Below are 24,881 nucleotides of genomic sequence, written 5' to 3' on the forward strand. Positions count from 1 at the left end.
CATGTATGGTTGTACCCTACATCGTGCCCCAAAAAACCCATTTTTAAATGACACTTGGAGTACTTCTTCCCAAACATTAAAATCTACAGATTTGGTTGTCTCCTCAGTTGCTTTCACTGGATGCTTTCTCTTTTTCACTTAGACGTACTAGATCAATATTATAATTAAAACCTTTGCTTCTCTAGCATATTAGAAACTAAAGCTACCAGCCCTTCGGTAGAACAGTTGGTAAAATGGTGTCAGTTCTGAAGTTCTGATCCATGCTGTTGGCTGGCTTAAACGCATTGGGGTTTTTTCCCCAGCCTTTGAGTGAAAATGAAAGCTTTCTGGTTTGGATTTCAAAACATCTGTGTGCTGTGTGAGAAATGTGAGTTAAAAGGATTTGCATGGAGTTTCCGATCAGCCTTGCTTAAGAGAAAAAAAATATAGAAGGTTACAGACTGGTGGAAAAACAACGCTAAGCTCAAGCCATACAGTGCCCTTCAAAAAGAACCGAAAGTATAATATCACACATCATAATACAATGTTTTACTTGAGCTCAGAGAGCAATCTGTCAGTTCCTCACACTTCAGAACTTCCAATTTTCTTGGAAATAAGTTTCTGCTCAAGCTGCTATCAAGTATGTTCATTGTTAATGCTGTATGATCAGGTTCTTCTTGATAAGAGCAGCCTTATAGACTAGAAAATTGTATGTTAGTTATATAGTATATTCTGATCTGACTTTATTATGGTAGTCAGAAACCATGATGCTCCTGTAGAGACGTGCTTGATTACCACAGCCTATTTACAGAAGTGAGGCATCTCTACCCCGTGCTTTCAAATGCTTTTAGAGTGTTATGTCGAGTGTTGCAGCCTGCAGGTGAATAAAAATTGCTGATTATTAATCAGCTCCATATTTTGTTGTATGATTACTTCATCTTTGTATGGAATCACCTCCTGACATACTTCTGTGCTTTGTAAAATGAGAAGTAATACTTGTACTGTTGGAAGTGTGTAACTCAGTAAGTTTGACTCACTATCTAAAATATCCTTTTTGTCAGATACGAATTTTTGCTGTATTCAGTCACTGAGGTGCAAACTGCCCCTTGGGTGTGTAAACTACTCAAACGGAGGAGTTCACTGCTTGGATTAACAGTTCTGTATAGATTTTTCCACCTGAATGTGGTTTCAGTTCCAGTTCTCTTTGAAGCAAAAAATTCTGCCAAATTGCCGGGTGATCTGTAGTACAAAGTCTTATTCAGTCTTGTTACCTAATAATATGTAGCTACATTTTGAATTATTCAGCCTCACTGTGCTGTGGATTGTTTCAATTTAAACATGGATTGCAGTCCCACTGATTAGTTTCTTTCCTACTCTACGTTGGAACAAATTCAGTGTTTCTTGTAGTCTGCAGCCTGCATGCCCAGGAGTGGGATGCTCACCTTACCGAGCCATAAATGCCAGTGCTGCCTGTGATGTTGAAAGCCAGCCACCTTAACTGGATGTTTGAAGGCTAGAGTTTATCTGTTAAGGCAAAATATGTTTATGTGTGAATATATGTGTTGTTTTCCTTCAGCCCAAATTCCACCCCCTTTTCTCTCTAGTGACTTCCTAATTCACATATTTCTCAGCCACATGTTTCTCAAAGACTGACTTTAATTTAGTAGCATGAAATGAGTTCCTTTTCAGAGGAAAGTGAAAGTGTTGGATGAGATGGTTATACTGTTTTGAATGCTAGATATAAGGTAGAATATTTTTGTTTTAATATGATTTCATTCTTGTAGGTCTGATCCAAAAGGAATCTATACTTTTAAAGCTAGCTGTTTGCAGGGGACTAAATGCTGCAGGCTCACTAAATGTGTTATAGTGTGTAAGACAAGACTAGGTGAGTCTTATATACCTGAGTCCATATTAGAGATGAATAAAGCTCAGGTAAGAAGAGTAGGTGCCTTCCTAAAGACCCAAACTCTTGCTTGTGTGGAGTAAAGCTGCTGCAAGTACCTGGAAGCTAACCATGCCTCTGAAAAACAAAGAATCCTTACAAACTCAAATTTCAGCTTGCAGTAGGAAATATACCATCAGGATGAGTATTTTGACTGCCCAGCCAGGATGGGGACACAGCCTGTGGTGTGCTAAGAAACTGGAGAGACTGGGGGAGCAGAAAATTAAAGTGGGAAGTTTCAGATACACTTGTGTATATAAGTCAAGTGTCCTATGGGGGTGTGATAGACCATATTCTTTAACGCATTCAGTGTCTGCATCGTCATAGCAAGTGTTCAAGGAGCATAGGAGAGAAAAAGTAGTGAACCCTAATTTAGTCCAGAGTTACACTGCTATTTTAACGTCTTCTATGGTTTCTTTAATTTGGGAGATGAAAGAAAAGATTCAGTTTTGGTAGATATTCTACTTGCTTCCCTCCTGAATTCCTGAGAGCTTATTTTCGACCAGACTTTATTTTACTTGCTCTGCAGAATATGGCAGGGCAGCCTTTTAGCAATCACTCCTAGAGAGTAAGTAAATCTTCCTCTTCCATTTTTGCCCAGTTTTGTAAAACCCTTTTTTCTGAAGTGCTAAGCTTGTGTCATATTCTTTGTACAGAGCAAAGTGGTGTTTGTCATTTGCCAACTGCTTAGAAAGATCATTTGCGAGCAGTTCGTTTTCAAGTGTGTCAGCTACACAAGAGCAGTGCAAAATGGCAAAGTGAAGAGATACTAATAAACACTTGATAGAGACGGGAGGAATTAAAATTCTTTCAGTCATGCTCCCGTTACTTTAATTTTCCAGAACAAGAACACTTGAGAACTACTGCTTAAATGTAGCATTTACCATATCAAATTAAGCCTATTAAATTCTACGGGCCAGCTCAATTCTGTATTCCAGAAGGTACAGAGCTGATGATTCTCGTCACTGGGACTGAAGATGTTGCTAGAACTATGAACCTGACTCGTATACAGGAGCCATTTGGGTTCCTAATTCTGTAGTTGATTCTTTCATTAACACCCTGAATTTCTCAAAGATAAATATATGTGCACATTCCTTATTACTGGTCAGGTTTAGGTCCATGTGAGTTGGGGTTTAAACACATAAATCTATTTAAGTTACAATCTTTGCATTTTTTAGAGCTGTATAAGCCTATCAATATCTTAATTAGTTTTATAGCTCTTTATATATGGAGTTAGGTACCCATATGACATATGTCTGAAAACCTTCTGGTAGTTTGACCTTAGTCACCCACTTATGATTGGGAAGAGCTTCTTCTGGAAAGATAAATGCCTAACTTATGTGTAGGGTTCTTCTGAGATTTGAGCTGGGGTGAAGAGATACTTAGCTCTGCCACTAGAAAGGTCAAAGGTTTAGATGTGGTCTGAACAATGAGGGTGGCCTTTCAATCACTGTATAATATTCTTAGTCACACTAAGCATGTGGAAGACTGTTGAATCTCGTGGTCTCCACAGCCTGAATGGCACTGAGCCCATATCCCCAAAGTGTGTACAAGCCACAGCCTGTAGAATATCCTGAGGTGCTGGATTTTTCATCCTTCCCCTCAGATATGACAGATATTAGGTCTCCAGTGCAAATACTAGGGTCTTCAGACAGAAGGGTGTGTAACAATAGTTCCAGATCTCCAAAAGCTTCCTGTAGAACAGGAACAGTCCTTAGGTTCTACCACGAGACCAAACATTGCCACTACTTAGCTCAGCCCTCCCAAATAATTTCAATGAGTATGAAAGAATGAATTTCAGACATGGAGCTGAGAATTAATATTTTTACAAATTGTTGCAAATATAGACAGTAGGAAAGCAATATATACTCTTAGCATAAGAACAATGGAGGCAATGCTGAAAAGAGGCAAATGTTATTACTGTTGTTATTGCTAATTTCATAGAATCATAAAATTGTTTTGATCAGAATGGATCACCTAGTTTCAACCACGCTGCTGCAAGCTGGGACGCATCCATCGGAGCAGGTTGCTCAAAGCCCCATCCAACCTGGCCTTGAGCACTTCCAGGGACGTGACATCCACACAGTTCTGACTGGTAAATTAAAAGCAAAGAAAGGGCGTATTATGTATATTAACAGAGGTTTTCTTCTCAACTGCAGGAAAGTGAGAGATGCAACTGGAGTTGATATCAATATGCGTGTGGGAGTGCACTCCGGGAATGTGCTGTGCGGCGTTATTGGGCTGCAGAAGTGGCAGTACGATGTGTGGTCACATGATGTTACTCTGGCCAATCACATGGAAGCTGGAGGAGTCCCAGGGTAAGAGGTTTCCCTGATAACCTCTGAACACATGGATTTTTCAGTCATGGAGAAATGCATAGGTAGCATGTCTTAAGCCATCAGCTTTCGTGGAGATGCCTGAACTAATTCTTAGTGCTGCTTTAGGAAAAATAAAAAGGGGCGCTCAGTATTCCTGTGATTTTAAGGAATATTTTTTTGCTGTATGGAAATTTAGATTTTTACACATTAAACTTCTAAAAATTAGATTAGCAGGACTGTAAATGAAGTGAGCAATATATAAAAGGTAAATCCAAAAGCTGCTAAAGTGGTTGACCAGGTTCAAATTATGTTTTGATCGTTATTTGTGATTCTGTCATTCTTTTAATTTCAGCCGTGTTCACATCACCTCAGTCACCTTGGCACATTTGAATGGAGCTTACAAAGTAGAAGATGGGGATGGAGATGTGAGGGACCCATATCTGAAAGAACATAATGTTAAGACTTACTTTGTAATCAATCCTAAGGTTAGTAGTACTTTTATTTTTGTGGCCAGTCATAGATATTTTTGAGCAGGACCACTAATCTCTTTATTGAATAATTCATTACCATAAGATATTGATAGAGCTATTACTGATGCCTACAAATACATAATGTTTGCATTGCAAATGTTTCCCGCTCTTCAGAAATAAGTATCTGATATTTCCCAGCAGTATCATTAAGATTTGCAGGTTCTTAGCAACTTTCCATTTTTAAGTGCTGCTTCCAAAGGTCATGAATGCAAAGGCTGACAACACCTTTTATTTTCTGTCAACCAGGGAGAGAAGCGAAGCCCTCAGCACCACATTCGACCTCGACATACTCTTGATGGAGCCAAAATGAGAGCTTCTGTCCGTATGACCCGTTACCTGGAATCTTGGGGAGCAGCCAAGCCATTTGCACATTTGCACCACAGGGACAGCATGACCACTGAAAACGGCAAGATAAGCACAACAGTAGGGGCCTACTTATGTCACTTCATACAAATTAGCAATATGTGAAAGGAAAAAGGGGCTTACTGCTAAATACCTGGTTATTTCTGATAGAAGAAGATACACGTATTTGTATAGGGCATAAACCCAGTGAAGTTGCTGAACTCTTTTCCACTGGAATGTGAGCTTTGGATTAGGTCTAAGAAGCCGTGTCTTCCTGTAAGTGCATCTCTGAATTATAAGGAGTCCAACATACTTACTGAAATACACAATTTGACCCTCTGAGGTTGGACTCCCCAGTCACAGCATGTATAGTGGCTGCTGTTCATCTCATGGAAAGATATTTTGAACTTAAAGCCAGAATGCAACACCTTTACAAAGGAAAACTTCCAATACAGAGAAATTCCTTGAGATTTATTGACTGTTTAGCTACATTCTTCATTTAGAATATGGCCAAACCTGGAGCAAAGGCTGTGAAGTTAGAATAATCCCTGCGATAGCTGTAGTGGACTTAATTCAGAGTACTCCAGGAATCAAATCCATACTCACTGTTATATCTACCATCTGAAGTTGCACCTACCACTTATTAGCTGTGGTTGATGGCCTGAGTTTTAGAGTATTATAGTGCAATGTTGCATCTCTTGCGCAGAACAAATTTGTTTTTAGTTTTGCTAACACTGTTTTACTGCTGTCAGTACAAGCTGCAGCTTGTACCTTGCATTATTTTCTACTTCTAAAAAGTGAAAGCATAAAGGTAAATTTTAATAACTTTCAACATTGGCATTCAGTTTTGTTTCTGTTACATATGAGGACATAGGATTGAGCTTCATATTCTTGTTCAATAAATACAGTGCACTGAAATGTGGATCGTGACATTACATTACAGAAAGTACCCACCCATCACTATAATCACAAAATAAGTGGGGCCGTGATGGCTGCTGTTGCTTATTAATAAAAAGTAATGACTACCACTAGTAGTATTTGGCTCCTCAGATCCTTTGGCTACTTAAGATTTGTTTTTTGCTGAAGCTTTCAAGAGTTTGGGCTACATCCAAACAGTAGTGACATTGAACTCTTTGTGGTAAAGCAAAATATTCTTGGATTCAGACTGTTGTATTAGTTGTTTAGTGTTTGGAATGACAAATAGTTTTTCCTCAGGTCACTTTGTCTTTACTCTTGGCTGGATTTTCCTGTAGACAGTTTTAATCTAATGTTAAAAGTATTTGTATTGGAAACTTCTCCTTACCAGACCCTTTTTCAACACTATTTTTACAGCACCTTAATATTGTCAAAGTCTATTGTAATTAATAGGGTTTTTTTGTTTGTTTTGTTTTTTAGGATGTTCCCATGGGGCAATATCATTTTCAGCGTTGCAGAGAGAGGTAAATTAATGTGAAAAATTTACTTATTCATATAAAGTCTATATAAACACATATATATTGATATGCTTTCAAATATCAAGGGCCATTTCTCATGCAAACTACTTTTTCAGCTGATATCTCTTACACAGGGAAGGGCTATGGAAACAAATTTGGCAGACACACTACTTATGATTTGTAAATATACTTCCTGCTACCAAAGAGCATTATTCTGATCTGATATGTTGATGAGCTATTTGTTTCTCCTAAGGAACTAGTTACTCTGTTTGTGGGAAGAAAATTATATGCAGAAAAACTGGGAGAAGGCACAGAGGGGTGAGAAAAAGGAAGATGGAAAGGACTGTTAATAGTTTTTATTACAACAGCTAATGATATATACTAAAAGACACATTTTATATATTTGTTTAATTGCTTTGTATTCGTAATGTGGTTTATTGTTTCAGTCTATTGTATGTTTTCTTAGTTACTGTAGAGTTATGCAATTACCTAAAATATTGCTAAAATCCAGAAGATGAACAAGTTTTGATTGAACATGCATGATATTAATAAAAATAGTCTAATTTTGAAACTGCATGTTTGCATTTGGACAGTATGTCCAAAGAACTTCAATCAGCCAATGAAAGATCACCAGACTTTGGCATTTGGAAATACTGCAATTCTTGAAGAATCTCAAGTGATCTTGCTTTTGTGTTTCTACACTCCACTCTAAAATAGATTGAAAAAGTACAAATGTGTCTTGATACCATATCATGGAAGGAGTTTCTAGAAACCATTAATGACGTCGAAAGTCCTTGGTGAGACAGACATGTAGCTAGGATTCTAGATAAGCTAGTTAATCATTCCCATATGAGACACCTGAAATGATCATAAGCACTTTGTAAATGAATGTTGGTTTAGAATATGAAAATGTAGGGTTTGAAGCCTGACTGTAGGCTTCTGTTTGTGGCAGTATTAGTTCTTACGTAATTACACAATAGTCTTATCTTGTTAAGGATCTCCCAAGAGATCTCCCAAGAAAATCCATTTACCTTTGACAGGGTTCAATTTGTAGTTTAAGAATATTTTGGTAAGCAAAAAGTCAAATTTCAGATCAGGTTGTTGACTTCTTACAAAACACTGGTTTTAAGTTAACATTGGATTTAAATTTTGAAATACAGAGACATAATCTGTCAATATTTGAAATATTTAATTTTTAAGGAGAACACAGTTTCTGAAAGGATTGATGATCTTTGCAGTAACTTATGTTAGCAAAGACAAACTCATTCTGATGATCCTCTGCTGGGCTTGTGTTGAGTCCAGTCCAAAGAAAAGATGCTTTTTTATTGCACATGTGTTACAAAGTTACAAACAGAGAAACATGATGTATGTTTGAAACTGATTTCAGACAGTGCTCAGTTTTCTTACTAAAAATAGTAAAATATTTCCAAGAAAAGAAGAGTTAGCAGTCTTTTGGTAGAGAATACCTATTATGCCTGGGTGCATTATCACATTGTGCTCATCATAAGATACTGAAAAAGTTGAATTTTTTTAAAATAACTGCAAGAAACTGAAATGGTTTATGAATTTGAACATATTCTCATTCTTCTTCATAAATCCATAATGCTGTGGGCGACCTTCCCTCAATCAGAATCTCTTGAGTTCTCTTGGTTTTGTTTTGTTTTGTTTTTAATGAAATATTTGCTTAGATTTGTATTTTCAGAGCTCCCTAATAGCTAAACTCTGGATTTGTGAGTGTGTGTGTGTCAGACTGTAGCTTATGCTGTTTCTTTTAAGAAATCATAGCAAGGTCCAGTGTGCCTGATGTCTATAGCTCCTATTGAAGTATAAATGTTAAAAAATTGTTCTTATCCTCACAAGTATATGCTAGCTATTGGTTAATGTTTATTAGCTATGTAATGATTTTCCAAGGTAATTTCCAACATTTCTCATTTCAGAACAAAATCACAGAAAAGAAGGTTTGAGGAGGAATTGAATGAGAGAATGATCCAGGCCATTGATGGAATCAATGCTCAGAAGTATGTTTTTATCCTCTGTTGTCTCTATCCTTTCCAACTTTGGCATAAATCTGTGAGAGAGAAGTGTTTACTATTTTTTGCTCCCACATGCACCCAAGTCTGAAAACAGGAAAGGTGTCACTAACACTGGCATAGGAAGCTCTGCACATTGTGAAGAAAGGCTGTACATTAACATTTTCTACTATACGAGATAAGAAAGTGCCTGTGAATCATGGTGTGACAGAGATTTTGTCTTGTCTTGATCTTCATGGCAAATAGGTTATTGCTCTGTAGCTGTTTGTATCTGTAGACTCAAAGCCTTCATACAGAATTATCTTACCTTAGAGCAGAGGAGTAAGACACAAGAAATAACCGGCTTGGGAATCTGAATGATGTGAAAATTGATGCTTCACAATTGTCACAGAAACAATTCTTCAGAATTAGAAACTTTCCCTAAAATTATAGTTTAATATCTCTTCATTTCAACTAGTTGGTTGATTTCTTAGAGAAGGCTAATCTTGCTGGCATATTGGAATTTGGGGGAAGCAACCTGGCATGTATTTTTTCTGTGTCCTAGGAAAAGCTGAAGGCAGTATTGATGTTCTCTGCTTGCTGGTGAATAGATAAGACTGAGAGAGAAATCAATACCAGACCAAAATAAGTGTTTAAGCTTCTTATATTAAATGATGAAATGAGGGAATTGTCCTTCAAAAATGCAGACAATAATTGCAATGAATTACTTGTTCCCCCCCTACTTCTGTCGCTCAGAATCTTAATCAGCTGATTATTACACCTAATTATTAAATGCTCATATGTCACATTTGGAGGTTTTTTCATATTTTAGTCCTATTAAGTGGTACTTTGCTTTAGGAAAAGGCTTTTCAGTAATTTCAGAAAATAGTATTGATAGTTGTAGATCATAGAACAATAGAGTGGAAGAGGGTAGGGCATGTGATAGGCAAAGCCTTTTTATAATTTATACTGCACTGAAATTTATTATAGTAGACTTCCCTAAAACAGCTGTATAAATTTTGGCAGGTTTTGTGTGTCTTTAGGGACACTTGATAAGTGGATTGTAAAAGTGATTGTTTGATGTCAAAAGTAATGCATCTGTATGAATGCATTAAAATACTGTTGTGACCATACTGTATGTTGTTTTACTTCAGAGAATCCTTGTCTTACCTAGTTAGTACATAAAATTCAGAGAAATTGTGAGATAAAATGGTTTCTGAAAAAGTGTCAGTGCATTTTGTGAATTACATGGGGAACTGCAGAAAGGTAAGGAATGATTGTATATGTCAGAAAGGCTGAATGTCACCTTCCAAAACACTATTGTCAACCTATCTCTGTATTGATTTGCTGAACGAATGCCTTAAAAGCTGTGATTCAATTGAATGCCTGAGAATAAGTTGTTAAAAGTGCTTATTCCTCAAACAGCAAGTGAATTCAGTAATACTGTAACTATGTGAAAGCTAAGCACTGAGAACAACTAAATAAAGTATTTCCTACTTTTGGGACACAAAACTAATCACATTTTTGTTTTCCTTATTGTGCATGTTTTTGTACCTCAGTTTTTTGGCTGTAAGATGAAAATGTTATTTTCATCTATAATTGAGTGGTTGTGAAACTAGATCTTTTGCTTTCGTGAATCAGAAAGCAAACTTTTAAGAAAATCCTATAAGAAAACTGATATTTCTAAAAGTTTTTAAGTGTAAAATTTGGACTGTATAGCAAATAGGTCTATGACTGAAAAAGAAGAGGAAAAAAACATTATTGCATTTAAAATACAGTATTAAAAGTACCTTGCTTTTGACCTTTTTAGTTAGAACAAGGCGTGAAAGTAATTCAAAAGCAAACATTCACTTTACAGAGTCATTTTTCATCCACCCTGAGCTATCTGCATGTCTGCATGATATTATTATCATGCCTGCATGATAATAATATGGAAGTTTTTGGAAATTACATGACCAGGCACTTTACAGCCAGTCCCAAGATAAATCTGTAGTCTGAATGTATCACTGTCTTTACTCAGTGTAAAATAATGTAGTATGTATTGAAATGGTACCTCAAGATTTTAAGGCTACTGTAGTGTTTTCTCTGGGCTCCCTCCCTCACTGCTCTCCTGTCAGACAGTTCATAAGCTGGCTTAGCCATCTCCCCACACAACTGCTACCACCATATGTACACAGCCTCAATAACAGGCCCAGTAACCCTGGGCATTAAATTCCTTCTTCTGGAATTTAAATGAAACTTCGGCATCTTAAAAACAGCCCATGGGCCTTACAGCATCCTTCAGAGTGGTAGACTTAGTTGGCAATGCTCCTTGCAAAGTCAAATGAGGAAAGTTATGACCTGTTTATTCAATATTATTATCTTAGAGCACTACATTAAAAGATACAGAAATACAGTTTTAGAAGAGTGAGTGAGGAACAAAGAGCTTCTGTCCCTTAGCCATTTGGGTGTAATGTGATGCTTTCTCCATGTGTTTCTTTTTCCTGTATCTTAAACAAAGTGCTCCTGGCTGCAAAGTGCCTGTCCTGCACAAGAGGCGGATGAGCAGCCCATCCTGAGCCTTGGTGGTTAGGGAGCTTGTGTAGGACATGTGAGGGATGGCAATCTGTTAGTTAAATATATACTTACAGAGGGGGCTAAACTAAAGCTCACCAATTGCTCTTTGGTAGCAGTTTGTTAAAGAGACTGACTCTCTTTGCCTTTTTTTTCCTTTAAGTCACAGTGGCTGCTGTATTCTGTGCACAATTCCTTGCTGTGTACTGTCAATCAGGACAAGCCCTGTGAAACCACACATGTCTGTGGATAGAGCCAGAATTTCAGCTCTCTCTCCATGTTATTTATTCCTGGAATTTCAAAAGAATTTAAGCCAAAATTTGGTACCAAGCTTCTCAGGAGTTGTATCCCCAATTTCTTGCAAATACTTTGGTAACTTTTAGGCTCATCAGGGAGTGAGGCTGGAGGCAGAATTTTTGAGCCCTTATCTCTGTGTCAAAGGTATGTGACATTGTACTCTCTCTTCCATTACTCTCCACTTCCATTTATATATGTTGTACTATTTCCCTCATCTCCGATCTCTCAGCATCTGCTGCCTAAAACCAGTATGATTTTGGGGTTTTTTTCTGAGCTTTAAAGAAAAACTAAAATCTTCGGAAAAAAAGAGCTTGTAATGTGTGAAATGTGAGGCTGATTTCACATACGCTCAAGTGTGTACAAACTGAATGAGGCCTCTGGGAGGAGATCTGCAGACAGAACTTTTGAACAATATGGTAATGGTAATCAAATCAATCATCCTGTCAAATACCACAGGGGAAAATGGGAAATTAGTTAACTATTTGAAAAACAGGGCTACTTTAAGATTGATTTTTATGACTAAATTGTAGAAGGTTTGCATTTAATTTTCAGTTTACCAAAAATATGCCACAAACTGAATGTTTTCTCCAGTAGGTTACAGCTGAACGAAAACAAAGTCATGCCATATGTACACCAGCTTACCAGATGTGTTTCTTCTCAGAATCCTAACTGTGATCAGATATAAACATGAGCCATTGCAGGGCAAATTGGGAAATATATTTTTAAATTAAACATTCCTAGAATTGAGAATGTTTACAGCCCCTTTTTATAATGAAACTGATTGCACAGGAACAGGGACAGGCTCCCAGGCAAGGAAACAAAGATTTTTTTTTCATAAATCAAAGCTAATATCTTACACTGCACTCTGTCCACTCCTGTTCCCCCAGAACTTTAATTTTGGATCTGTTCCGCTCTGCTTCATTACTGCCACTTGTTTGCATTGCAGCCTGTCAGTTGGGACTAAAGGCACTACTTAGAGCCTAATTTAAAGTTATTGCTGGAAAGGTTGCAAAAAATGTCAGGCCCTGCTGCTATTATTCAAGCTCAAATATTTCATGCCTACAGAATTAGCCTGCTTAATTAATTTCTTTTTCAGATTTGTGTAGTGCGCTTGAGGTACAAGCAGCCTAACCCTCTTGAAATTTAAATACATTATATCTTTTCGAGTGTCCATTAAAATAAATGTAGAGTTTCATATTAGAACATTTTGTTTTGTAAAAGTTAAGTCAAGCTTTTGTCAGGATTCACTTTGTTTAAAATAGATTTGTCATTCCAATGCAAGTACTCACACTATTTCTTATCTTTAAGCTGGAAAGAAATTTTTAATAATCAGTAAAAGGGTCAAAATCTACCTCTGTAGTACAAGGTCATGGTCAAGAGACTGACACATTTCAAAGACAAAATCACTCCACCACTTTTAATAATGTTTTTTACATTTTCATTTGCAGTAGGAGTTCATGAAGTGTAGTTTACCTACCACTCTTGTATATTGTAGCAGTGTGCTTCCTAAAAAACACTTGTGAAGAGCTGTTTTTATCTCAAGTTCTCTTCTGCCAGCTGGATATGCTACAGTATTTTGGACATGAGGGGAATATCACTTTTAGAATTGCATCATATACATCTCTCCCCTGATTCTTCTAAGAGTGATCCACAATAAAACAATTTATCTGAGCTTTTGTTTCATGTGTATGTTACCACCAGAAGTCAAAACCAAGAGGGGATTTGTAGTCTCCACTTTTACTGTCAGTGAAATTCACCATATACATTGCAATACACAAGAACGTGACTTATTCCAAGTGATTTTCTTATTTTGCTGTATTTCATTTATGTAAAAGGACAGAACTACTTTATTCTTATCTCACTGATAGTGTTCTTTTCCTTTTCTAGGCAATGGCTTAAATCTGAAGACATTCAAAGAATATCACTTCTTTTCTATAACAAGACTCTGGAAAAAGAAGTAAGTTATTTTCATTAAGTTCAATTGCAAATTCCTTGGTCAGTTCCTTCTTAGACCTACCCTAAATGAGGCTTGTATCCCTTGCTTTTGTAATACAGAGCCATGTCGACACTACCTCTCCTGCAAGGAGAAGTACTCAAACCTTACAATAATATTTTAGCTAATTTATGGAAGAAATCTTACGCATGTGATGCCTGCAACTAGTTTCCTGTTTGTAGGGCTCTGCATTTCACCTGAACTTCTTGACATTTTCATGGTCTCACAGAACTGTGAGGAGGCTTGAGAGTCCAATTTTTATGGAACTGGAGCAAAGAATTCCTAAGTTACATAATCTACATTCTTAAAAGTCATTTATCGAACTGCACTGGTTTGGGGCTTTTTTTTGCAATGTCTCAAAGACTCCACCTGTAGTAATGATAGACTTGTAATGATATCAGTTGTTCATTAGTTTTCTCCATACACACAGCCATTCTCAGGAAACAATACTATGAATATATTTTTAAGGAAAATGCCTAGCTATCTTGGATGCAACACACCAAATATTCTTTGGACTAATATGTGTGATAAAACACTCTTGAGACCTGTATGTACAAATGAAGTAACTGATGCTGTTTCTAGTCCTTGGAGAATGAAAGATTCCCCCCTTTTAGGTGACTGTCGTGACCACTAGCCTATGAAGTGAGTCCTTTTTGTTGTTTTATGGCCCTGTGGACCTTAAGTGTATTTCTGCATGCTGGTGCAGCTTCAGAAGGAAGACTGGAGAGCTGCCTCTTTCTGCTTTCCCATAAGCATAGGGAAGCTGATAGATGAATAGTTATGCTGTCCCTCAGGGAAGTAAGAGGTAGGTTTGACCACAGCTAGCTGGACAACTGAGTGAACCTGGCAAGAATGGGCTAGAGGAAGTATTCACATACTGTGTTCACACTGTGCAGCAAGTATCCTTTGTGTCTGTGTGGTACTCAAATACATTTTTTTTACATATCTTTCACTTCAAAGCATCTAAATAATTTTCAGATTCTTTCACAGCTCCTGAGAACAATGTTGTTACAGCTGACAAAGGCAGGTGTTGTATGCCCTTAGCAATGCATTTGTGTGGAAAAAGTTTCAAGACTCCTTGAGCTGGTTTCAAAGATTTCATAAGAGAGAAGAGTCTAGACTTGATGTGGTCTCATCTGTAGTATTTAGGGGGCACACTGAGTGGATCAAGGCTGTACCTAGGAGCACGCTAAGATTTTGATGTGGGTGGTATTAACCAATGAATTCTGACAGACAACTTGAGAAAAAAACATGACATCCCTATAGCGTCTGAAAGTACTGCAAGATAATAAAGCAAAGTAATTGTTTAACCTAAGAAATGAGTTGCCTGCCTTCATTAGGAAACGTCTGGAGAAGTGTGAAACACCAACATAAATTTAGAAGTGGGTTGGAATTCTATGAGGTTTTAACAGCAGCTCGAGGTCCAAAAATGTTGAACAGGACCATTATAAACATATTTAACAGGTGGAAGAGCAGAACTTAATGCAAATCATCAAGTAAAATCATATCTTTACCTTGAAATGCAGTTAAATATGTGGTAAGAATTGCTTTTTATTTGTCATACAGTTCAAAATGGAATAAAGCTGTTGGGTTGCCAAAGCCACTTTCTACATGTTCACCTAAAGTTTGGTACACTGGTTCCATGGGCAGAACTTGGCAGCAAGCACAAAGACACAGCTGTGTGCTTGCAGTTAGAAGGCACAGGTCATGCACTTTCCATTTTCTCAAGTTTGCATTTTGAGCACTTGGGTGTATTTTCTTTTAGTAATTAAATCTTAAACTTTTATTCTTTGGAAAAAAAATTGGATAGGGTAAGTAACTTTAATAGCTACTTAGATCATTTTCCTTTGAGTACTTAATTGTTTTCAACCTAGATAGCTCTATCTCAAATAGCAGAACAGCTCTGATAAATATTTCATTGCTTAATTCTCATGTCTCTAGACAGACTAATTAGAGATAAATAGATTTTTCTCATGACAAAACAGATCAAATTGACTCTCTCCTAAGAATATCAAGTGTTTAGTAGTATCAGTGGACATAAGAGGCCTTTTAACACAGACATAAAATATTTTAATTGAAGTAATAATATAGGACCAGTAAATATCAGTGTGATTGCTAGCTATGCTCTGTAGCACAGTTTACAATTTGCTACATTTGTGCTCAGAAATTTCCTGTTTAAACGACTGTTGCGTTTTCTATAGTTGTTTCAGCCCATTCATTATCAACAATTGAAAATCAGTTTGAGGAATGAATGACAAAGAATCTTGCAATCTATTAAGAATGGTTGGCCATTCCTAAAAATATTTTTTAAATATTTTAAGTTTGTTTGTTTGTTAATGAAACTTTTTGTGATGAATTTGGGACAGTCTGTTCAATGCAAGGACAAGTTAAAACTGTTTGATATGGTTGTTCTTCAAGAAGCAAAAAGATTCAATACTATGCCTGATAATCCCTCACCCTAGGTGAATGGATGTGAAGCCAGTGAAGAACAGGAAATTTACTGTTGCTAAAGACTGCCTATGCATATGTGCATGTTTGAGTTGAAGTTTCAGTTGGGTGATATTTTATCTGCTTTAGCAATTGTGTTTATAACATTTGATTTTTTTTCATTCTAGTATCGAGCAACTACTCTGCCTGCATTTAAGTATTATGTGACTTGCGCCTGTCTCATATTCTTCTGCATTTTTGTTGTACAGATTCTGGTTTTGCCAAAGTAAGTGATATTTAGCATGTACTCATTCCTACGTATATTTGCTCATTAGTGTTAAAAAATTAAAAACTTTTGGAACTTTCAGATTACAGAGGTCAGTTTGTAGAAATTATATTGAACAGAGAAGACTGAGGATTTCATCCCATCTTCAAAGTTAGGCTTGTTTCTAATTATAAACACTGTCAGTAGTGTTGTGCCAAACGTTAGTATGAATTCTTCGTTCATTTTAGTTTTTTCCTTTGCATTCCAAAATGTGATGATGATGACAGGAATTAAATTCATATGTGTAAAAAAAGTAATATAAGCTAGAAGTTTGTGCAACTAAAATTATATGTAAAATGTGTGACAGTTGGACGTTGAAGCTGCACAAAATGGATTTCAGAGTTGGAACTGTGATAAATAAATGTATTTAACATAAGAATGTGATAATACTGCTCTATTAAGCATGAAAACATCATTAATATTCATATGTGTGTATTTTAAAAATTAATTTTAGAATGTTAGGATCCATTTCTGGAATAATTATTTTCATCAGCAGCTATTTATTATGAGCAGATTTATATTTGTGAATATAAATCAGCTATCTTTCTTTCTGTGCATATTCTAGACATACTGAAAACTGGAAGATAGCTCTAAGAAGGAATGTTTTATTAGACTTCTTAAAATGGAGTTTTTCTGTAGGTTGTTTACATAGTGGAAAGTTGATACCTGTTTTATAGAAATTGTTTTTGAAACAAATACTGTATATTCCCTGTGGTACAGTATTCTTAATTCATAGTCTTTTCTCCCGTACAGCATTGTCAGGAGTATTTTTTATAACCATAGTTGATTGATGGGTCTTGTTCTGTAGTATTTACTCACATTTTAATTCAAAGCCAGAAGAACTGTTAGGTCATTTTAAAATGACTTTCCATGCTGCAGATTTCTTTTATAACATGCATAAAATTTTTATGGACTTCTGTTCAGATGTTACAGCAAACAGGTTCCTAGCTAATTTCTAAAACAGAGACACAAGCCATCAAGGGACACTCCTCCAAGAATTCATCTGTATCTAGTTCATGGTTCAGTCTGATTTTGGGTGCTACTATTGAAAAATACGAAATTAGAATGCATGGTAAATTTTATCTCACCAGCTCAAACCATATTTTGATAAGTGTGGGAGTTAATTCAGGGAAATTCATTGTTTGTGATATCCCAAAAGCCAAAGATGAATCTCAATACTGCCTTCCCGCAATATGATGTCTGAATCTCTTTTTAGGTTTTGATTTCATTCATGAACATTAATCTATCATACATCTATCATACACATAGTAAGATGCTCATTTTACTCTATCCTTACTATGTCACTGAAACCAATTGTGTAGCTCCTTAAAAATATCAGGTTATCACTGAACTCTAAGGAGTTTTAAGAAAAGCATTCTCCAACTTGTAAAAACACATGCAGATATACATGATCTCTTTGTCACATCAGAGCAAAAGGTACATATGCTTCAACATTTTCATTAACAACATGTTAGATGTCTTATGATCCTTTTATAGGACTGTGTATTAAATTGTAAAAGCAAAAGTGTGAAATCAGGTATTACTAACATGTATGATATTCAGCTTCAAGTAGTCTGTGTATTATTTTACTGGTTGCAAAAATGGAAGATAGAAAGTCAGGGTATTATACAGGCACCTGCATCTTTGCTGGAAAACTAAGAGCACAGCAAATTAAAAAAAAAAAAGGTTGAAAATTAACAGTGTAGGTAGCTATCACAAATGTAGCATAAATTGAATGTACTACAATGCTGCAGATGTTATTTCCTACTAAAATTCTGTCTAGCCTTTTTATTTTCTTCCAAAAGATCTATGGGATTTTTAAATGGTGATCTAATGAAGACAGGGAGAAGAACTACATCTGTCATTGGGTTTTATTGATTCACTTTTCCATTAATCTGGTTTTGCAGTAGGTAATACCACTGATTTCTGTGCAGGCATGCCACCTGCTACTTAAAAGTAGATTTGAAGATATTTGATGTTGAATAAAATCCAGCAAGTTGCAAGTACTAATATCTTCAAGATCACAAGACATTTATTTCCAGGCTGAAATAATTTATTAATATTTTAATTTTTCCAGGGTCAGTAAACTGATGAGGTGTTTGAATAATAAACTTTACTTAAATTGGTAACTAAAAATTTAATCAAGTAAACAATATTTTGGGGTGAAATATATGATGAGGAATAGATCTTTATTGTGTCATTAAAATGAAAGCAAATCTTGTTATTACATTCCCTTGCAACAGGCCTTCAGTGGCTCTCTAGCATTCTTGGTTTATCAAGTGAGAAAAATATCTCTAGTAATTCATGGCAACCCTATATTCTTTATTTAAGTGAAAAGTCAATTAACGTGGAATTGGTAGTGTTGGGTTTTTTGAAATGCAAACTGGTGAATTGACGAAAGTAATATTTCTGTTGAAGAGGAGGTACTTCTTGTGCTACTCAAGTAAGGGATTTATAGGGGTTGCATTTAAGATTCTTCATGAGTCTTCACTCGCTGAGACTGCTGTGTTCAAGAAACTGTGTCCTTTCATCCTGAGTTATGCCAAACAATCATCTAGTTCTACCCAGGGATGTGGTTAGGAGGCCTTACCATAGTATTTCCAATCAAGCACAGCTGAATTTTTTCATAAAAAGGTAGTACTTAAACCCCCACCATTACTAGCTATCTTTCTGCTATATCTGATTTAAAAAACCAACCAAACAAAAAAATACTTAAACATAACCAAAACCACAGCTCAAGTGGGGTTAGAACACTCAACTGATACTTGTTTCAATACTGAAATTACCATGCCATCTCCATAGCTATTGAATCCTTCAATGGCTTAGTGAAAGCACTTAGTCGAGTTAAGAAAGAAATAGCTATGTTTAGATATAAAGAGAGTCTGAATGTAGTATTGCCTTATATCATTGTCATTTGCAAGGTCTTAATTATGATTTCATCATTTCAAGAGAGTTTGCAGTCCTATAGTTCAAAACATGGACATTAATTACATGGCAAGCTAAGGAAATTCTACATGCTACTAAGAGATATGTGCTGCAAGTCACATATTTTCATAAAGTTTATGAAATTGTAGAAGAAATACATTCTTTTCTGCATTTTTCACTATCTTTACCTTCATAAATAAATTTTTATTCTTCAGCTAAAATGTTGCCAACAAGATCTAAGTATGTATAAATACAATTTTTTCCAATCCCGTGCCACCTGATAAAAATTCAAAACAGATATTTGCTGATGAAACAAGAAAAATATGAGGAGGGTAGCCAAGACCATAAATTGTTTAGGAATGGAACTATCTGAAGCCTGAAAAGTTCTTATACTGTCTCCTGAATGTTAAACTGTCCCACCATGGGTTGTGATCAAAGGTTCTCCTGTCAGAGTTCCTGATGGGGCAGCAGAGAACCGAAGTGAGGTCATTCCTTGAAGCATAGAAGAGGCAGGTAAAAAGTTATCTGACTGATGTGATTTCAGGTGCTCTTCTGACTAGTTTGCCTGAATCTGTCAATGCAATGTATTTGGTGACCTGGGCAATGCAGTTGATAATGCTACAGAACAAAAGCAAGCTCAGTTTACTGTAAAGACCTATACTGGTTTTATAATGTTCCAGTGACCAAAAAAAAAATAAATGCATGTTATGGATTTCCTGTGGTTATTGCCTCAAGCAAGGCTTGTTTATGGTGGAGCTGAATTTTTAGTATTTTGCTTCCCTTTGTAGCATTTTCAGCCCACTTCTTTCCTTCTAGGAGCAGCATGAAACCATTTTTTTTTAGCTTAACTAAAAGAGTACTCCTACTGTTCCCAGAAAAGTATGGGCTGTAGGAAACAAAAATATGACTTACTTTAGGCTGTTTTCACCACTCAAATCTGGATTCTAAGATACCACTTTTTCATTTTGTTATCCTCAGTTCCTTCCTCTTTGCCCCGCTCACCTTGCTGTGTAATTCTTTTTCTTGTGTCTCCTCAAGAACATCATTGATTATGTAAAACAGCTACAAAGACCTTTTGTTCTTGCCTGTTGCCTGGGAGATTAAGTACTTTTTGCATAAGCTCTCTTTATGCCATGTTAATTTTGTTTCCCTTGCTCTACAATTTCTCTCACAAACATCGTCATTTCTCCTAAGAGGATGCACCCCAAACTTGATTAATAAGGCTGTTCTTGTGTTTAATTGCTTTTTAAGGTGTGCAGGCTCCTTTTTGTACCCTTTATATCAGAGAAAGAATAGCAATAGTTTGAAGTAGAGGATTGGTTCCTTGAATGTTACTGAAGGATATATATGATTGGAAGTGTTTATGCATATATGAACTTTGAAAGTGTTAGTTTTCTAACAGGTTTTCTTTCTAGTTTGGTTGTTGTTCTTTTTTTTTTCCTTTCATCTCTTCTCTTGCTTACTAGATTTTAAGTTCCTAAAGAGTGGAGGCTAGTTTTACATATTGTGCTATCTCAGTCCACCTGAGATTTGGTTTTCATAAGTAATAATGATTTTCAAATAACTGTTAATAGAAATATTATTTCAAGATTAATATATAATGTGAATTGCCACTTTTTTGTTTTTCATCCACTTGGCACGTCAGCCCAAAATGTGATGATTGATACTTAACGTATAAAAAGTTCCCTGAGTGATTGGCAGGGAAGCTCATCAATTATTCTCCAAAATGCTTTTAATGGCATCAAATTGGTTGGTGATGTTAATGCTTTTTTGTTCTTTCCTGAAAATAGCTTCTATAACATTGTTGTTAAAACAGACCAAAACGTTTTCCAATTATTGTATGTCACCTAAGGAAATTGATTCATATAGTTCTAGATTTTTAGTATTATAGTTTTAAAAATGTATACATTCGAATTCACATGGGATCTTTAAAGAACAGAGATGTGTGCTTGTATTAATAGTGTAATTCAATTCTGAATCATAATATTATGGAGGCGCAAACAAAATATGTATTACAGTTTTATGGAAATGAAAGGGATATAGAACTTATTTCTAAAATGACATGCCAATATTTCTGGCATATAAGGCTTGATACAGTAAGATATTTGCTGATGTTCAAAGGAGTTGAGATATATTTTTTTAATTCTGTAAAAGTGTCAAATCTGTGGTTAAAACTGAGGGCAGGTACTCAGGTGAAGGACTTCATGGCAGCATCTAATTCCCTTCCTTAAACAATTCAGTTGATCCAGAGCTTCTGGTCTCCTCTTGGCATTCATTTAACATAATTAGGTTCCACTGCAGCTTTCCCTGGGCAGATGTGCTAAGAAGCTCTTGTATGGGGCCTGATGGAGCAATTATGCTCTACTGTGGTATTCATATAGGCAGATTTTCACATTTGCTGAATGAATTAATTCACAGATTGTTACTGCATCCCTATTTCTGTTTACTGAATGCCCAGGGATGCTATTTTGGCTAGACCTTCCTGTTTATAACACATGAGATAAAGATGAACTAGAACACTGAGTAAGGATGATTTCAAGAAGAGTATAGATTACTCTTTTTTTTTTCCCTATTTGAAGTCTGTTGTGGTTCTTCTTTTCTTCATGGTGTTTACTTTTCCTTCCTATCATGTCCTCCAATACTTCAGAATGAGACTGGCCCTCCAGTCAAATCTGACCATTCATGACATAGCTGTCACTATATTAGGGCCCTTGCTGTCTGAGACATTGCAGCATCACAGATATCAGAGGTTCTAGCTGCAGGACACTGAAAACCAGGTATCAGTGTCCCATGATATTTTCTGCTTTTTAGAGGTGAATGTACACTGCCAGCAAGTTTATTTTGTATATATATTGGACTCTTAAATTATTATAAAATCAACAATATAAAACTAGAGCACTAAGAATCTTTAACAAAGACTTCCTAAAGTCAAAACAGAGCAAAACATTGCTACTGCTAATATACTCTGTCATTTAAATTATATGTGTAGAAATTATCTCATGGTAATAGCCTTGCAAAGTCATAGGTAATATGAACTGAAGTATTCCTGAATTGAGCAAATGACAGAGAAATGCCTGTCATTCCAGTAAGGATTTGACTTGTTTCTCTGTGGTGCTAATGTTTTGAAGTTGCAACTTGCGCATAATAATTTTTCATATCATCAATATTGTAGACAAAAAAGGTCATGTTATGAATGTGCAAGAGAAAAATTAATGTGTCTTTTCCTTTTCTTCTAGAACATCTATTCTTGGAATTTCATTTGGGGCTGCATTTCTCTTGCTTTCCTTCATTTTGTTTATCTGTTTTGCTGGACAGCTTTTGGTAGGTATTCAAGGAAATTTAATCCATTAGTTGATGGTTTCTTTTCAATAACATGTTCTAATTTTGCCAAGTTACTCTGCCTTTGCAGACTACCACTTAAAGGAGAAAGGCTTGCATGCTCAGGCTTCTGCAGGAATTGTTTTGTCCATGTTAATTTTCTGTAAAATGTCCTCATTTATCTGAAAACCAGAAAATGCCATTGCAGTGGTTGTCTGTGTCTACATTGATTATCTCTTTCCCCTATGATGCTGGATCCTCTGAGAGGTTTTCATTATTGTTTGATTGATTGCCTTTTTAAAATTTCTTGCTATTTTCCTTACAGGAGATGACTCATCCTATGAACGCTTTAATTTGGGGGACTGTGTATTTGTTTAAGTATTGTGTAAGACCATTTTCCGAGTTTAGAGGATATTTCACCATAACAATTTAGTCTGGGATATAAAAATGTCACAGTAAATTTCTAATTTGGCCATTGAGCACTCCAGGTGTTACTGTAATACCTATTAGTGCACACACTATTATGCTGAATTTGAGAATTTAATTTAATTCAAGGTTTGAGTAAACCTTTCAGCATTTCACAATGGAATTTCTGAGTATTATTGTCCTCCTTTCAGTTATTCTCAAATAGGTCCAGCATATAACTCCATCTAGAACAAGGAGTCTCAGGATTTGTAAGAAAGTGAATGCGATCTGAATTTGGCATGTAAGCTGAAATAAAGCTATCTGTATACTTGTCACTTAATTCCCACTTCTCCTTCTCTGTGTTTCCACAAGTTCCCATACAGAAAACAGAAATATCTTTTATAAAAAAGCAAAATATGCACATGGGAAAGACAATTACTTCACTATGCAGTAAAACAGTAAGAAAAGATAGTTAAAGGAAGAAACAGAGGAAGTAGGATTTTATAATTTCTCCCTCTTCTCTTGTGAGATTTGTAATTAACCAGGACATGTTTTTAAGAAAATATAATTAATGTACATTTTAGTTGTCTTTCCAATAAGTTAGAGATGCTGTCACTGCTCAAGAACTAATCTGAGATATAATGAAACAATATTTTAAAATATTTTTAATCATTGAAGAGAGGTTTGAGAGGTATTGTTATTACTTAACAGCAAAATTAATTCTCATGTAATGTCATACTTGATTGCTCTTTGTTATTGACTTAAGAATAAAATGGTGATGTCAGTGTACTGCCGTTGAATTAGCAAATTTAAAAAAAATCCTTCAAGGAAAAGCCAGCCATTCTCCTGTAGGTAGAAGAGGTGCTAATGAAATACTGTCAAGACACACAGTCTCCTGGGGCTTCTATTTATAGTGTTACTTAGGAGGAACACAAACATATTTTTCTGGATTTAAAGGGATGGCTAAGCAAATATGCCAAGGCAGACTTGAGGATTTGGGCCACTTGAATAATATCCAATACCTACGTTCAATGCCTTTTTTCCCATGTTTATATAAGTATTGTAAATAGTTCCCAGAAATGGGGACCTATTATTGCATTTCTGTTGACTTGTTCTAACCTAGATAAATTGCAGAGGAGTTCCAATGAAGACATATGTTTATGTCTTTATGAGCTCAGCTGTTCTAATACCCAAGCCATGCTGCTAAGCCTTTCAGCAAGTTATGACCATAGTTGATACTATGCTGCTTTTCCTTCATGAGCATGCATTTAGTTCTGTAAAAATGATGGATGAGAGGCAGCTAACAAAAAAGGCAGTAGGTTTTCCTTTCCTTTGTCCTCTTTCTAAAATTTCTTCCTTCTTGTCAAAATCCAGGTATTATTTTGCAGCTTTAACCACAGTGGCACCCTACATTATATTTCAGTAGCATATCCACTGCAGTATCTGACCCATAACTGTAAATGTTTTCTTTATAGAAGAAAAAGTCTAAATTTTCAAAGCATATAAGTATCGATATCTGAGTTTTCACTCTACAGTGTCAATGTTAACAGAAAGCAGTCTCAATGCTGATTTAATTTGGGTTTGTTTGGGGATGTTTTTGCCAGTGGATGTTCTTCACACCTGTTTTTCTAAAGAGGTACATTTTGGATTCCCTTGCAGAAGACATGTTATAAATGTGGGTGTTCTCGTGTGTACATGCATCTGCACATAATTAGAGTTCAAAGTCACCAAATATCTCTCTTCTATAAATGCACCAAAAAACTTGAGAATTTTTTGGGCCTGACTGATCCTGACAGATGAACTGTGGTGGATTAGCCCTGGCTATGGGCACACACCCACCCAGCTGTTCACTCACTCTGCCTCACTCAAAAGGATGGGGTAGGAAACCATGATGACAAAGCTCATGGCTTAAGATAAGGCAGGGAGATCACTGACCAATTGCTGTCGTAGACAAAGGAGACTCAACTTGGGGAAAATAAATTTAATTTATTGCCAAGTAAAATCTATTTATGTAGTAATAAACAAAACCAAACATTAAAGCTGCACCATTACTCCCTCCTATCCCAAATTCAGCTTCACTCCTTT

The 24,881-nt window shown here is 36.0% G+C and overlaps 1 protein-coding gene across 1 annotated transcript in view; it reads left to right on the forward strand.

The window, feature by feature from the left end:
- The window catches only part of ADCY2 (adenylate cyclase 2), a 213,817-nt gene that overhangs the window by 141,272 nt on the left and 47,664 nt on the right, over nucleotides 1–24,881 (forward strand). The window contains exons 8-15 of the mRNA XM_071553661.1: nucleotides 4,081–4,239; nucleotides 4,592–4,724; nucleotides 5,016–5,192; nucleotides 6,507–6,550; nucleotides 8,482–8,562; nucleotides 13,291–13,360; nucleotides 16,012–16,109; nucleotides 22,310–22,394. Coding sequence (XP_071409762.1) covers nucleotides 4,081–4,239; nucleotides 4,592–4,724; nucleotides 5,016–5,192; nucleotides 6,507–6,550; nucleotides 8,482–8,562; nucleotides 13,291–13,360; nucleotides 16,012–16,109; nucleotides 22,310–22,394 — 847 coding nt within the window. The remainder of the gene's footprint in view (nucleotides 1–4,080; nucleotides 4,240–4,591; nucleotides 4,725–5,015; nucleotides 5,193–6,506; nucleotides 6,551–8,481; nucleotides 8,563–13,290; nucleotides 13,361–16,011; nucleotides 16,110–22,309; nucleotides 22,395–24,881) is intronic.

The sequence above is a fragment of the Pithys albifrons genome, chromosome 4 (assembly GCF_047495875.1).
Source record: "Pithys albifrons albifrons isolate INPA30051 chromosome 4, PitAlb_v1, whole genome shotgun sequence".
Taxonomy (NCBI): Eukaryota; Metazoa; Chordata; class Aves; order Passeriformes; family Thamnophilidae; genus Pithys; species Pithys albifrons.